This window comes from Papilio xuthus, unplaced genomic scaffold (assembly GCF_000836235.2).
Source record: "Papilio xuthus unplaced genomic scaffold, Pxut_1.1 DF825946.1, whole genome shotgun sequence".
Taxonomy (NCBI): Eukaryota; Metazoa; Arthropoda; class Insecta; order Lepidoptera; family Papilionidae; genus Papilio; species Papilio xuthus.
In genome coordinates, this window is record NW_013532703.1 from 10,785,544 (window position 1) to 10,803,215 (window position 17,672).

The 17,672-nt window shown below is 32.5% G+C and overlaps 1 protein-coding gene across 1 annotated transcript in view; it reads right to left on the reverse strand.

The window, feature by feature from the left end:
- The window catches only part of LOC106124141 (lachesin), a 40,009-nt gene that overhangs the window by 17,897 nt on the left and 4,440 nt on the right, over nt 1-17,672 (reverse strand). Inside the window, exon 2 of the mRNA XM_013320610.1 lies at nt 5,155-5,277. Within this exon, the coding sequence (XP_013176064.1) occupies nt 5,155-5,215 (61 nt within the window). The 5' untranslated portion in view covers nt 5,216-5,277. The remainder of the gene's footprint in view (nt 1-5,154; nt 5,278-17,672) is intronic.

The following is a 17,672-nucleotide window of genomic DNA, read 5'->3' on the forward strand; positions in this document are numbered from 1 at the left end:
CGCGCGTCATCGGGTCACATTGAATGTAACTTTCCACGCGTACAACTCCCCATCAATAATCATTGGCGATACAATGTTCAGTCTAACGGTCGACGTAAACGCTTCTCTTCTAAATCAATTACCACTCAATTCAGTATTGAAGTAGTATAGTTTATTTTCTATATTAAATCGTTCAGGGTTTTAAAAGTGTAAGTAGCCACTTTGCGACTGTACAGTCAGCTGCATAAATATTTTTACAAAACTTGACAAAATTGTATAGGTAAAACATTTAATATAGGTAATAAGGTAATGTATATAATACGAACGGAGGCATGTATACACATATATTTTATACGCCTTATGTTAGTTTTTGAAGCATTGTAAATGTAAATTTATGCAGCTGTCGGTACTCCGTACTAGAATAGAGATTGATATTTAAAATGTGTACAACTTATTTTTGATGTCGAGTGTACACAAAGTAACCTAGTACAAGCCGCAGTTCCGAATTATGTTAGAGTCATACAACATAAAGAATAGATAAAAAAGATATTGGAAATAACTTTAAGATATTTTCTATATAAAGCACCGTCTCGGCACGATGGACGAATGCAACAATTATTCAGGGATTTTCTTGATTCAATATACATGTATTCAGTTTCCGTCCGAATAAAATTTCTTAGTTTTTTTCGTTATATTTGTGATACGAGTCTATTCTGAGCTAACGTTTTCTGCTGGTTTAAGGGATTGCCGAATGAAATTCTATTTTATACACCTTTTTCATTTATTTCCAAAGGTCTTAAGTAAAACGATCCTGGGTATGGAAGTAAGACAAGGAACTTAGTAGTAGCATATAATGAAAATCTAATTTTAAAATTTTTGTCTATCTTTATGTCTATATGTCTATATGTCTGTCTGTAAAGCTGAATTTGTTCCGGGTAATCTTCATAATTCATTGTTCCGGGTAATTCATATCAGGGGTCAAGCACTTGACTTGCAATCTGCAGGTCCTGGGTTCAAATCCCGCCATGTACCAATGTGTTTTTCGATTTCCGATTTACATATGTACATTTATCCGATGTTCATACGGTGATGGAAAACATCGTGATGCAACCTGCACATATCTGAGAATAAATTCAAAGATATGTGTGAAGTCAACCAACCTGCATTTGGCCAGCGTGGTTGACTATGGCCTAATCACCCCTAACCTAGGGTAGGCTCCGAGACACTCGGTGGGGACGAATTTGACGAGACTTAGCCAGGAAGGTAGCTGATGCAAGCGAGAATATATAATCTACTTTAATTATTTCTGCTCTATCGAAGTCGTGGGCGACCGCTATTTATAAATGATTTTCAGTTGAAACGTTGTTAAAGCACAATTGACTTAATAGCGTTACTGTTTGAGTTGCTCCGACATTTCACAATTAAAAGGCCTTCAATGCTTGAATAGATCAATACAAACACAAAGGCAATAACGGTTAGTGTTGTTTATCGAAAAGCGCAAGTTAAATAAACCAAACATTAACTTGAATTTGAATTTCTGACGGCGGTCGTTAAATTCACTCGGACGGACGGAGCCGGCCTGTCATCGATTTACACTAATTGAATGTAACTTTTCACGCGTGGACATCGCCTACCGATAAACATAATGTTTCGGTGACGTTCTGGAAAATAATATTTTACATATTATTATTTCTCTCCCATTTTTCTGCTGATTTGAATAAATAATGGTGTAACGCACGTTCTTAATAAAAAATCAATAATCCTGACTATCTTGACTCAACTAAATTTGAATTCCGTTATGGTATACGAGGTTACAACTACATACATAAAAAACATATATACCTGAGGAATACTGACATATTACTTACCAAAGGTTTAACGAAAAAGACAGATATTAGAGAATAAAATTTAAAGTTTTCATTATTTTTATTGCATTAGCTGTATAATTCTTGTATCAAAAAATAACAGGTTTTAAAACTTCGAGCCAAGCTATTTACACTGTTATTATGTTTAATTTAACGACTCTAAATTCCACAAGTTCATTACAAGAGATCGTATATTTTCCGCAGCAGTCGTGATCTGCTTCCAAGCGGGATTTTTGCCATCACAATGTCGTTGTAAGTGCTAAGCTGATAATACTAAAACATTGTTACGATCCTGTATACGATATTTATCTTACTAATATTATAAATGTGAATGTTTAGACGAATGTTTGTTAAAAGGTATCTCCAGAACTGAGTATCTTGATGAAATTTGTAAAAGATGTCGAACATAGTCTGGAAAAACACATAGGCTACTTATTTTTTTTTAATTTAGCGCGAACGGAGTCGCGATTGGCAGCTAGTTTTAAATGAAGCAGAAAAATATAATTACTAAACATTATTACTAACAAAGATGTTTTACCAGAAAAATAAAATTGAAACATGTTGGCTTCCAATGAAAATCCTTCCAATAATGAAAGGGGGTTTGAAAAACGTCTCGTTACCGTGATAAAGGGATGAATCCCTTTCTTTTTATTGCTACTCGATTCGCGATTTCTAAGCATTCGCCTTTTGTTGTAGTCTTTTCAACTACGATGATAGGATGAACTAAAAAAAAGCCAAATTTTAACAAGACAGTCCGAAAATATTTATTGAATTTAGGTCTTTACTAAGAACTGCAAAGCTGTGATATTGTATTGTGTAATTTTAGTATATTGTACTTGGATTTTTTATATCAATTACCGTATACTAAAATAGCCCATTAGTTATGAAATTTATTTAGTTCAATAGGTAATAACATAGAATTGAAACTCTTTAATACAAGTTAGCTTAAGTTAATTTTTAAATTGTAAGTATTTTAACTATCTAACAGTCTAATAGTATTTTATTCTTGCTTTATTTAAGTGTAATTTAACAAAGATTTCTTAATGAATTTCGTCCATTAATCGCCGCCGTCTCCCTGCGTTAGCTGAATCGAGCATTGAGCACGATTTATCTTACGGCCGCAAGTTGCCGTCCGGTCGGCCTTTCAAATACCATCCTAATCCATTTTTTATTACATCATGATACAAATTTTAACCGCTTTCGTAGAATATATATTGATAATATGAAATTATTTAGCCTAAGCCTAGTTTAACTTAGGCTAAATGTTAATGACAATATGATTCGAATCCACGTTCTCATATTACGCTGTACGTATTTTAACTATCTGTGTTTTTGTGCAAATATTATTTTCAGCAGTGTTTTGTAAATATTTCCCTATATGTGGCATTGAACTAATGATCCGTTGTCATGTAATAAAATAGTGTATTACGTTTTAATATTGCTATTTTCGCAAACAACACTTTACGCTCTCATACGTGGATACGTAATGACATTAGTACTGCTACGGCGTAGCACTCAGCGCTACGCACGTCACTCAAACAGTCGTATACTGCATTAATTTTCAATTGTTTTTATTTTTAAATTACTAAATTGACGAGAATGTAAAAGATAAGTTTAATTTAACATAGTATTAAGTAATACTTTTCTTCTTGTAACCCACATTTTTGTCATAATCGTCATCATAATCTACCTATCCTTATTCCACTTATTGTTTGTTTCTTTCATCCTCCAGATTGATCTATCTTCCGTCATTACAATAGTCGTTCACATAATAATTATTAGGTTACATTTTACAATATCCAACTAAATACATTATTATAATTAAATTGATTAATTTGAAAACCTAATGAAATCGGATTAATGTCCGTAGTAGATTTATGAAAGTGTAGAGTTTCAAAGAATGTACTTAAACTTACAACTTTATAAGATGTCTGAAGACCGAAGACATTTTCGAAGTAGGTTTTTCTTAATAGAAATATAAGTGTAAATAAGTGTTTTTGTCATTTGGCAGTTATCACCTGCCGCCAGCCGGTATGTAAGACTAAGCCGAGCTTGGGGCGCGTTATTTCATAAAGTAAATATTTATGAGGGAAAGGAGTTTTTCGCGCGCGTCCTACGGTAAGCCGCCTGATCCGAAAAGACATAAACCTCTGGGGATCCAGTTCTCAGTTCACAAAGGCAACGTTGGTTACATTTTTTTCTCAAATAAGTAAATGTATGTGTATTTTTTCCACTTCGTTGCTGATATTTTAATATTTAAGTTTAAACAGAAGAGTAATGCAAGCAAGTTTCTTACGCGAAAAATCCTATTTTAACGATATGTTTCTTTTCAATAACAATTTCTTAACTGTATTAAAATAAAAAATGTACCTATTCTAAATGATAATTTGTGATTAAATTTACTTATAAGTCATTCAATAGTACTGTTACATTACATTTATTCACGGGTCTAATGCAATACAAACTTCAAAATATAATACATTCATATTGTAACCAGTTTATGTATGTAAATATGTGTTCGTGGTCTTATATAACGTATTTTTTGAGTTCTACGAAGGTCTATTTTACCGTGATTCTTAAAACTATTTCGTACATTTATAAAAATAGCATTTGTAGATAAAGACGAATAATATTTATTATTGTTATTTTTATGCTCCTTTTATAATCAACGGATTTTTGTTAGTACGCTACGCAGTCCTGAGTCGAGTGTATGAACGTTTGAGAGATGTAAAGTGAAAAACAGGTGAAAAAGTAACGTAGCTTGGGTGAGGTTTATGTAAATTTTACGCGAATTTTTTTAACTTACCGAGACTCTAATATTGTTAGTAGCAAACAACGACTTTCGGGCAGAAGGCATTTTTTTAAATGAAGTAATGTAAAAGTTTTTCATCGCTGTTTTTTGCGACTGAAACAAAAGTATAACATCGTAATCATTTACAAAAGGACTAATAAGATATTATGGTCAGACTGGCTCTGATGTTATACGATTTTTTCATCTACGTTGCATTTCGAAAGGCTAGAGAAGAGAAAATCTAGATGGGGTACTGTAGAGTATTGTTACCTCAAAGAAGGTAGTCTAGTCTACTATGTAGTCACTTGCGTCATAGACAGTTGGATACTTGTGGGCAATAGAAGTGATTGAGGAGTACAATTATTACGTGTTGTAGTGTCGGTAATCAGTAAATCCATTGAAGAGGTAGGACATTACAGTTAACATTACATATGTATATTATTATATCATTAAACGTAAATTATACGAAAAAACTCGGAGTATTGAAATGCAGCGGTAGATGGTTTGACAATAGCTTACCGTGCTTGCCGCTGGTGACAGCCGCGAGGGCGGTGCTAAGTAGTAGAAGATGCGCCAGCATGCTGCCCCGTGCGGCGCCACCCTCGGCCGCACATCGAGACGCAATATTTGTAGCTGCCACCGCTGCAATAGGATAACTGCTTTAATATCTATAGTTTAATATTCAATGATTTTGCAGTATATTTGATATTTGAACATTATAACTTATATTTCGGGTAAAGTACCTTTTATCTCTACCACATGGAATGCAAGAAATATTTTGTAGACTCTAAGAAATGAAAATAAATTTAGGTTTACTAATCACTCTTATATTCACCTTTTATTTAACTAGAATTCCTATATTTATTGTGAAGAATTACAAGTACTATTATAAAATATTAGAGAATTAAAAATTACACAATCTATAACTAACATTATTGTTAAACTAAACACATCTACTTAGTGAAAGCAAAAAAAAACACTACGAGAGTATAAAAAGTATGTATAAAATAAAACAAGTGATAACGTTTGCAAGCTCGTATGAAGATAATATAGCAGAATATTTTTCAGTGGCTTTTAAACAAGCCCCGAGTTCACAAGTAGGGCAGCTGCTATCGTATGCAGTGAGCCATACGTTATGATCTTAATTTACCGTATCACGAAGTAACATTCACTCTCAAGTATAATTTATTTACTGATGAATGTAGATGAGTCGAGTCTGTGATAATTCGGAACATTATAAATTTAACATTTACAACGTTAATGTAAGGAATTCTTATGTATCTATGCTAAAGGATGTTTTTTCTTTATTGTACTAAACTATACATTGAAATCTCTATAATGGTTTCAGCAGATGTCAAATACATTTACAAAATTTCGATCAATGTGTGTGGTGTATGTATTTTTAGTTCACTTAAACCCAATTGCGGCTCAAAGTTAAAGTATAATTGGAAGGTATAATAGCGTTCAGAGGTAATGTTAAATTTGTTTTCTTATTAAAATTCATCTGAGAAATTTTCAAGGTCTGAATATAATAAGCGTTAATTTTCAACTCTCAAAACATCCCTTTAAAGATCTAAAACATTATCCGAGCAAAATGCGAAACAAGGATCTATCAGAGTTCGTTGCGAAATAAAACATAATTCCTCCGAGAAAACCGGGAGCGGTTTGAATAACAACTCTTTAATTGAAAGTTTAGCAATTTGCTCTTCCCTCCCAAATGGACCCGACGGCGTGCGGGCCAACTCTCATCCACCGCGCTTCAAAATTGAACGTAGGCAGATGCTCTTAATTACCGGACCAGATGCTGACTCGCCCCGCCTCCGCCTCTGCCGAAATGAACCTACACCTCGCACCCATCGACAATATCTTCAAGCCAAGACTTGCTTAAACGACTGTTTTAAAACCCATGCTTGCCACTGCTGCTACTAATAGCAACTTCAAAAGAAATAGAAATATTATCCTTTTCAAACAAGGAAAAGGAAATCTCTATTACAATTGTATCTTTTTTTGTTGTGAAAGAGAACATACCAATTGTTAAAAGCTTACTTTGGCTTTATTAATTCAGAATACAGTTCCAAAGTTACATTTTCAAAATTATAATGTTTTCATGATAATCCTTAGGAAAAATAAAAAACTAAAGTGATACCGAGTTTACAAAATTATTGTAAATTTATCAGCTATTTAAATATAATAATTTATTTGAAATTACAAATAGAATTTAACACCGACCTTACGTGCTAATTAGATTGTGGCTATAAATTTATTCGTATCTGTGCAAATCTCACATAAATAGGGCCGAACAAATCCCTTGTAATAAATACCGCAACACCTCAGCAGCAGGGCCGCGGCGACGGACCGGTCCGAATTATGTCACGTAAACATGTCACCGTTGAAATATTCACCAGCATCGAATATAATTTTCCCTTACAATTCCGCTCACGTAAATCTCTTTTTACCTACTTAATTTCTTTTGCATAGGTAAGCGTCTAACCTTTTTATATTACAAACGTAGATTTTAGTTACTCCCGACTTTTTTCGATTATTGAGTTACTCTATATTTTATACATATTTTAGTGTACACTTAGATTTGAATTACATATACTGCTTAGAAGTTTCTTTTGATTTCAGTGAAATCTGATAGAAAACATAGCTTTGCTATGAAATCATAATAAAGACAAAAATAAATATCTAGAAACTGTGTCATCAGAGGTGTTCTCTTGGTATTTTATCACAATAACAAATATTTTTCACATTCGTTAAATAGTATTGGAAAGAGACAAAAAAAATTCGATAAAAAATTCTTAGTAACCATCATCATAAATAAAATGGGATAGCAAATCGGTTATAAAGAACCTTTGACTTTTAAACATAAATTAACTTTTTAAAAAAAGTCTCGTAACAGCTGAAATAACGTTAGGAAGTAAAGCGGTAAAACATATTCAATATTCTTCGTAGCGTTACACTAAGTACCCTTCATTTTGAGATATGAGACGTATTCAAATGGGAAGATAGCTCAATATAAAGACGTCGTTACGGAGGACAGGCAGAAGGGCCGCCCTACGTGTGGTGCGACACAAGTGAATCTGACGCCCCTTTTTATTTTATCTAACTGCAAGGGCGGTCGAGTTTATGTTCCTCGCCCTTCTTGATACCGTTTTGATAGCGGAAGGGAACAGCTTTCAGATAAATGATTTCTAAGTACGTTTACTGGGAGTTGTTAAGTGATTTTAGTTTCAGATTTGCAACTATGTTTTAAAGCTCCCCAAAGCCCAGTCGTCGGTTTTAATGCACCATTGTAAGGGATGTAATGAAATGGGTTTTCGCCTGTAAGGGTCCTTAAGTGGATTAGATATTATTGCACCGGCTGGGATAAGAGTACGTTTATAGAGGTTTGTTACTCATCTCTATTTGAATTGTATTATTGACGGCCAGTACGTTTTATACATTTTAGAAATGTTACATTGCAATTTTGTAAGACTTGAACCATGTAACATCGAATGGCAATGAAAACTGAAAAATGCGTAAAAAAATCTAAATTTTCATCTTGAGAAAATTTACACATCCATACAAATATAACTTCTATGTGTTGTGCATACATCAATATTATATTATATTATAATTTATACATTTACATATATTATATATTTTAAAATCTATGACTTATCCAAATTTAGACAACTTTTAATCCGTACTCATTTCTAAATTATTTGTAACATGAGTAACAATTGCAATGATCAAGTTGTGAGCAGAATTCGTGCCAACAGCTAAATGTGTTAATGCTCAGTTCTAATCAAAGAGTCGTTAGCCGCGTCCTCGGCAGTCGATTACGACTATTAGGGTATACAATGGGAACTACACGACACTTCCTTGAGATAAGACGAAACAACCGATTGCCTAACGCCAAATGTACAGCTTTATATCGTCTTGATAAATCTTTATCTTATAAAAGAAATAGTCACTAAACTCTAAGGTATTTGATATTTTAAACGAACAAACATTGGCATAGTCATTTTTTAGTTTTTTAATTAACGTGAATAATTATTTATATAGGCCGTTATCTCAGTCATCTTAGATAAAGAGTAATAACATATACCCCTAACTTAGGGTAGGCTTCGAGCCCCTTAGTGGAGACATATAGTGCACTGACGTTGACGATGAAGATATAAAATTTCATAATAAAATTATGAAGTACCAAAGCACTAAAAGAATATTCGAGACGATAATATAATATACAAATATATTTTTAAAACACTCTATATAACATAGAGCATGATTTATATTATAATATATGACTCCTTATGAGTATTAATAATATCGTATAGTTCCACACAATTAGAGGTGCGGACTACATTAGCAGAGCTACATGTGTTTCGTCGTCAACAATTAATCTTCATTAATGGCCGCGCGATGTGCGCCTCACCAAAGTCACGAGATAACAGTGATCCATGCCTCTGTTCTACACTATTACTATTTTACTGCTTCATTTTCATCTTATCAATGTTACGACGATCTTAATGTGTTGAAAAATATTTGGATTAATTTTATATGAAGTAATGTAACGTAATGAAAAACAAATCATTTTATTTTGATTGAAAGTTTTATTACAGTTTAATAATTGGGAAATAACAAGCCGTTTCCTTAATTGGTTCAAATAAACATAACATGGTTGGTGCATGTGATGTGGTCGTAGTTTTACTGACCATAAAATGATGAGCATCATAAAAATAAATTGATGGCTTAGATTTAACATTTATTTTAATAATACAAACATATTTAATAATTATCCGACTACAGATATGCGTTCTCGTAACGTCATCTACATAATGTCGTAATCTGTATGAGATTTGTCATGGTACGCCTGATACCGATATACGAATCTGGTCAATAACGTTACGAATCCTCTTTTGCAAATTTTCGTACTACGCCCTCAGCTTGTCATCTTAAAATTTATGTTGTACTATGAATCTATTGCATTCGTAAGTACTATTCCAAGTGGCAATATTCTGCAGACCTCTCTTGAATACGTAATGTACATAATTTGTGAGTATTTCACACCATGAAATGATAAAAAAAATACTACTAAATTTACAAGAGATCTATAATGAATGGGAAATTAATGCAAAGTGGTCAGGCCATAAATCCTTCGAGCTTTTGAGCAATAAAACAAAAAATGGGTATTAGCAGTTTGATAAAACAAAAACTTTGTTCGACAAGCGTCCCGGAGGACATCCGACAGAGAGGCGGGTTTATACCAAACCAAATTCAACTAACAATTTATATAATTCTAAATTTTGTTTTGATGTTGTTTTGTTTCTGTTTATTACACTTATTAATTTAATAACACATTTTAGGTGTTTTATTAATTTTATATTTTGCGACCAATTGTCATCTTTTCTTTTAAAACCAATATTAGTGAATGTATTATGCACGTGTAATAAATAAGTGCTTTGTTAGTCTTTTTTAAAGGTTTATTTATCTGTATATTTTTAATTTAAATTTAATTACATCTTTTATCTTTTGCAAAATTTTAAATGATGTCTTATTTCAATATAAATCAAAGAAAAGTATTTAATAGTCGTTAAAAATAACAAAGAATACCAATTGTTACCGATCGTTAAATTCATTGCCCGTGATCAAGAGGGGTCCTAATTGAAATATATAACTTAAGAAGACCTTAAATAACATGTCACAGCTCGGAATTTGATAGCGAAGGCACATTGTTAATGGTAGTTGTTTCTCGCGCACCATCAAAAACGATCTCCATAAAATTTTACGGTGACTACGCTCAACGAAAATTGACAAAATTATTTCATTCCTTCCCCTTCATAAACATAGGCAGTTGCTGTTTATTTTAGTACATAATTGTTTACCGATTTGTGTGTTTATATAGTTTTCTATTGAAGTTACATTTTTTTACCCTTCGTTTTTATATAATTTAAACAAATGAACGTCAATGTAAAAATTGAAGTAAGATCTCAAATCTCTTACGTACTCGTATTTAGTATATTCCAAAAAATTACTTTCGTGGCTCATTCTTGTCAAGATTCTAATATTTACTCACGTAATCTCTTGATGCTAGTAATTTACTTATGACATATAGTGAGAAAATTTAACAGTAAAACTAAGAAAAGGATTAATTTTGGCTATTCAATAGAAAATTTTCATATTTAGCTAAGAGCTTTTAAATATAATGCGTGTGGGTACTTGTTTATAATAAGTACCGCAGTATTCTAGGGCCATTTGCCCTGCTATAAACATGAATGGCGCCAAAACGTCTCTCTTATCTCGGGCATTTCTCAGAGGGGCGGAAGCGAGGTCCCAAAGGCACTGCGCTTTCTCCAAGTATGATCCTAAAGGTCCTTAAAATAAGAGCCATCGGGATCTCTTTGAGAAAGTACTACTTTCTTATAGCAAATGGTTTGTGAAGAAGAAACTCACAACCGATTCAGATATTGATTTCTATTTAGACGATAGGATTCGTCGCTTTCAGAAAAAACCTCAATCGGTTTGCTCCTGAAATCCTTTTATTGCTGGAGACTCGATAAAATTTAATCTTAGATAAATACAAACAAGGAATAGTCTAGAGATTGAATGGTCTTCGATGTAATTCATTAGAAATAACGTTGTTATAGTTGTGATTTATTAGGTACAATTTTAAAAATATATACTTAACTAATTTTAGGCACACACAGGGTGTTTTCATTGAAAAATAATATTGCTGTAACCAAGAAAAGTATTGTATACACAACCACGAATGTCTCTTGAAAATTTCTCTCAAAGACTATAACAGTCCTTTTACTCTAAACATTTATTTCACACTATACTTAGTAATTGTACTAACATAAAGTCATGTAATTATTTTTCAGATGTTTATTAAAAAAGAAATAAGCAAAGACTAAGATTAGTTCTTTTGCGCATATTCATGCGAGTAAACTCTATACAAAGAACAAGTCGCAGAATTCGTCACAAGTTTCACAGAGAAGTTAGTCACTCATGAATATTAAGCAGTTAACGCAGTTATCATATACGCCTAGGAGAAATCTTCATGCTTTATTTAATTATTTATCTTTGACAATATAATAACATTTTATGATTAACATATATAAGAAACTAAATACACATCACCACACAAGAAATTCATATTGTATTGATTACTAGCTATCGCCCGCGACTCCGTTCGCGCGGAATTAAATAAATAATTAGTAGCATATGTGTTCTTCCAGACTATATTGTACATCCTTGCCAATTTTCATCGAGATCCGTTGAGCTGTTCTGGAAATACCTTCAAACAAACATCCATTCTTCTAAACATTCGCATTTATAATGTTACTAAGATTTCATTTTCTAAAGTTTAAAGATCATCGATGAAGTAATTTGGCATTCATCATATGAGAACAAATCTAATTTGAAGAATTAAGACAATTTTATAGTTTTTTTTTCGTAGCATTTTAAATATATCTTCTCAGTTACTTATTATATAAAAATATTTAATTTCTATTTGATTATTATTAGAATTTTATTTCGTAATATCTAACATAATATATATATATAATAATATTTGATTCTTTTGATAAAACTATTTAAATATAATTGAAACTGGAAACCTCATAATGCCTGAATAAGTTATACTTAGAACGTCAAATTAAATTATTTAATAAAGACGTCTAATTTGGCTAAGAAATAAATAGCCTAAATAATGCTAGGGACTTATTATCTTTGATCTCCAATTTTAGGAATGACCATTAGAGATAAGGGGAAAAACTTTCTATTGTAAAAATATCGAACACTTAGGACAAGCCCAGCTTACTTATATTATAAATACCAATGTTTGGATGGATGGATAGATGGATGTTTGTTGGAAGCTATGTCCAGAATAGCTGCATGGATCACGCTGAAATTTGGCATACCATAGATGTAAGCCAAAAGCCTGGAAAAAGACATTGTTTACTAAAAAAATATTACTCAAAATTTCGCGCACACGAAGTCCCGGGCGACAGCTAGTAATGTATATAAATAATAAGGGAGCAGCCTTTTTTAAAAACGTATATGCGAAAATTGTTTAGTAAACGCGTGACCAAAGAAAATTTTGTTTTTTCAACTTATTTGGGCCATGTAATTTTGTTGCGTTAGCCGGCGGATATAGGTGTAAAATTACGAAATGGGATGAGATTGTTTGTTCACAAACAGCGAGTGTCCGCTTATTAGATGGGTCTGTTGTAATAAAAACATCGCCTTATTACACTGGCAATGACACGACTCTAGATCGAAAATTCAAATTTCAACATAAAGCCTGCCACACACGTTCAATTTTAACTGCACAGTTTTAACTGAACAATCGAAATGTACGTTTGTGTGCAATTTTTTTAGCATTCGCTAGAGTCCACTTGAATTCTCAAAAATAACCGTATCCCATAGACATCTGCATTTGCAGATGCCTACCTTTAATCGACAGAGAATGGGACACAGAAAGAGGATATTTCCCCTTCCTCCTTAAAAACTTGTAGACAAAATTGTAGCCGTCATTTAAACTGTACAGTTCTCAATTTTGCCTCTGCACGTAATTTTCAATTGAAAATTTCGACTGTTTAGTTAAAAGTTGAAGTGTGTAGCGAGCTTAAAATGATTTTTTTTCGTTGATATAATAAAAATAAAATGTGATTTAACAATGTGTGATTTTATACATAATACGGCCATTAAGTTTGATAATATCCATCTATATAAAGTGCAATAAAACATCCTTCACAAGCCGTAACCCTCGCACTCAATGCGCGATCTCTATACGAATATGGTAATTTGGAAACATTTTATGAATTGTAAAACATTCGGGTAATGTAAATGTCTTTATTTCTATTAAAATAACAACGTTAATATACAAGCTTACTTCATTATTTGGAATATATCGTAAAGTTTATTTTGTTTATTCTTTTCTACATTAATTTAGATTAGCATGATTTTACTCGGCTTTAAATAAATATTGCTGCAAAGAAAATAGAACGAGGAAACAGAGAAAATAAAGTAAGAGCTAGAAAACCAGAAAAGAGATAAACATAATATTATATTAACAATATTAATTACATGTACGAGTTGAATTATGAATCTTCAGTTTACGTTATCTCGTACATTCGAGAAAAATCAAATTCAATTATGACCAGCCTTACTAGAACTTCTTAAACACATTACATACTTGTACTAAGGTACATAATAACCTCCTTTTATAAAAAAGTTTTTAACATTCTGCGTACTTTACCTAAAGCCTTTTAAAGCAAAATTCCCAGTAGCAGAAAATAGAAAAGAAACAAATTCTCGAAATTCGATTTTTCAGTAACATTTTATATTTCAATAGTACTCTCTATTTATTTTTGTTAGCATATTTCATAACCAATAGATATTCCAGAAAACATATTTTTTTTACAGAAAATTAAAAAAGAACACGAAAAAGGCATACAAAAACATAGTATCGAATACCTAAATAAATTCCGACGTAAGTTATATTTTCAATGTGTAATATTCATCGGGTTGCTTGGGGCTTGTTAAAACGTATAACGAAAATTTGCTCTCGACCCCGAGGCTTATAAATATTAATATTTCCTATCTCAGCTGTTAATTACCCAGACAACTACGGATGAACCCCCGCCCTGTATTCATTAGGGCAAACCTAATTAGTATAGACAAAACCGAGCAAGTTGCGACAGAGCACATTCTTTGTCAAGTATTGAATTATCTTATGCGGTTTCTTGTAATAATATAAAACATTTTCTTAAAGAAAATCGCTTTTGTCATTTTAACATACGTAATATAATAAATAAGATTTTTAGATGGATGGATTTTTGTTTGAAGGCATCTCCAAAATGGCTGAACAGATCTTGATAAAATTTGGCATACATATGTAGAGCATATTCTGGAAGAACACATCGGCTACTAATGTTTTTTTCCGCGCGGAAGGAGTCGCGGAGGACAGCTAGTGTACAATAAATTCGCGTTTCATCTGATGAGTATGGTAACGGGGGCCCAATTTCAGTCCTGCCCACTCTTTTTCTTATAAGTAAAGGATGAAGTGGAAGTGGATTTTCCGGATGAAGGCATGCATGGGAGGGGAAAATATTCTCTTTCTGTAAATCTCCTCCCCTGTCGATCAAAGGTAGGTAACGTATCTGCAATTGTGGATGTCTATGGGCAACGGACGCTTCGCTATTTCAGCGATTTCAGGTGGCCGCTCGCTCGTTTGCCACCTTATGGTAAAAAAAAACAAATCAAATTCTCCAACTACCACAAATCGAAATCTTTAAATACCAAAGAAACGATTGCGATATAAAATTAGAACTCAAGTAATTAACGGAAATGTGGTACTTAAAAGGAGATGTTCCATTTAGATGTGCCACCCACAGTAGTTCTTATCGGTTTCAACTTATGTAATGTACGTAAACGTGTACGGACAGAGGAGCTAACTGACATTTGCAAATGTACGGCTTTACACAGACTATCTATACTTTTTTTCTACAAAAAGAATCTAGTAATACAGATAACCAAAAACTATTTTTATGAAACATTTTCAATAACTGAGTAAAACTAAAATGCTATTTAGGACAAAATAAAGTTGAAATGTAATTTCTGTGTGATTTTTAGTTAAGCAATAATTTATTTAAATTATCAAAAGTTGAAAAACATAATTACATATTTTCATCACAATGTAGGAACAATATCAAGATAAAAAAAATCTTAAAACAGATTACTTTGGAGTATTCTTCCTTTGAACTTGCTTTTAGTAACATAATAGTAAACTTTAAATAAGTAAATTCATAGAGCAATGGTGTGTTTGACTTAAGTTATCTGGTATTATGGTTAAAAGCTTCTTCCTCTTATCTGCAACATCTGGACGATGTTTATAATTCGAAGGTCCGTGACAACCTTTATAACGACTTTGTGAAAAGTTTTCCTGATGCAGCACCTACGGAAACTCACGTCCAATAAAAAAGAAAAGTTCTAGAGGTTACATATAAGTAACAATACAGATGCGAATGTTTGGATGTATGGATGGATGTTTGTTAGAAGACATCTCCGGAAAGGCTTCAAGAATTTTGCTGAAATTTGGCATAGATGTACAAGAACTTCTGGAAGAACATATTAGGCTACGATTTAAGTTTTTTTTAAATTTCAGGCTTATCATTGCCTGAAATTTATGTTTTTATAATTAATGACACGTGTTAATTACTTAAAAAAGTAAGTGATAGAGAGTGAAATCAAAATTTAACAAAACACGGTTTACATTCCAACTATGTATTTGTTCCGTAACTAAACGTGTGTCAGAAAATCAAACGTCCATCGATTAACATAAAACGCATTTTAGCTCGCATCACGAGCGCTTTATACGAAAATTCAAACATTTCAAACATGTCTCTATTTAATGCGAGACCTGTCGGTAGAATTTAGAATTGCAACCCTTACTTAGCAATTCTGCGAATCTCCCGGCGCATTATGTTGTTACAAAATGTGGTTCCATTTAAGTGATCGGAGTTTTGGTGCGTATGAGAATTGACACAATAGGTTATTTTTTTTCATAGGTAAAGTAAAGTGATTTTAAATTATTCAAACTTTAGTGAGACATTATAATAAACTGATATAAAAACGGCTAAACACTCACGTATATTCGTCAGTGAGCGACGGGCCGCGTCCACTCATCCTGATGAAGGGGGGGCTCGAAACTAGTCGGTGCCGCCACCGGACGAATATACGTGAGTGTTTAGCCGTTTTTATATCAGTTTAAAGTGATTTTATTTATAAAAGGATTGTATTTTTAAATATAAAAATAAAATGTTACCTTTTCTGATTGATGAAAAATAATAGTTTATTTAGTTTTCCTAAAATTGCCAAATAAAAATAAAACCGTCCTTCTCACTACCCCGAATTTCTATTTTAAGTAGGAATCACATATTATCTTACTAATATTATAAATACGAATATTTAGGTGGATGTTTGTTAGAAGTTATCTCCAGAACGGCTGCATGGATCTCGCTGTAATTTAGCAGATATGTAGAACATAGACTGAAAGAACATATAGGCAAGCAATTATTTTTTTTTGTATTCCGCGCCGACGGTGTCGCGGGCGACAACTAGTATGATATAACCTTGAAAATATTTAACTCAACCCTAGAAGATAATGTTTATTTATTAATTCAAATGTACTGTTTGCCAACTTTAATTGCCTTTTCATGTATAATTAGAGCATGGAGGGCAGGGAATCGGATTTACGGTACAAGTGCCATGAATCTTAATTCCTTAGAGGAGACGAGATATTCATTTTGTAATTAACTCGTTCAATCAGTTTTAACATTACTTATTCGACTTTGTTTAACAGATTTAAGACATTTCACATCAATTAAAATTAACAAAATTAATCCTTTATTTACATTTGTGTATATTCATAGAGATTATTAGTGAACACTTTTTTGTAATTATAATTTAAAACACAATACTTATTTGACTAAATTCTATCTATATTCTGCAAAAGTTCTAGTTTGTTATTAAATAGTCATTATTCCAGTAGTATTAGATTTATTTGATTGTTGATTAAATTAATTCACAAGGATACAAAACATTTTATTGTGTGACGTGGACAAATTAACGAGTGCACGTGCTATGAAGTGGCGCCAAACAAAATGAGTTAGGGCGCGCGTCATGTGAACTTTTGGTGGATTTATTTATTCCCGGGGAAGATCCGGGCGAAGCTTAATAGCGCCTTAAGCGGTAATGTGTGGTCATAAATTAAACGATAATAAGTTAAGACAACAACGACGCTGTTAATGACTGCACGCTCAGATAGTGGCCAGCCGTGGCGACTAGCGCCGTACTTTAATACTGCTCGTGAAAATTATGGCGCTTTCACAATATCTTGTACGGATTTTATGAAACTATAGCTGGTTAAGTGATTAGTACTGATAAATAAACTGTTTAATGTGTCTGTCTGAAGTAATTGATAGACATTTCATAGTTATTTCGTTGTTTTGTTTAATTATTTATGTCAGAATTAAAAACATACAGTA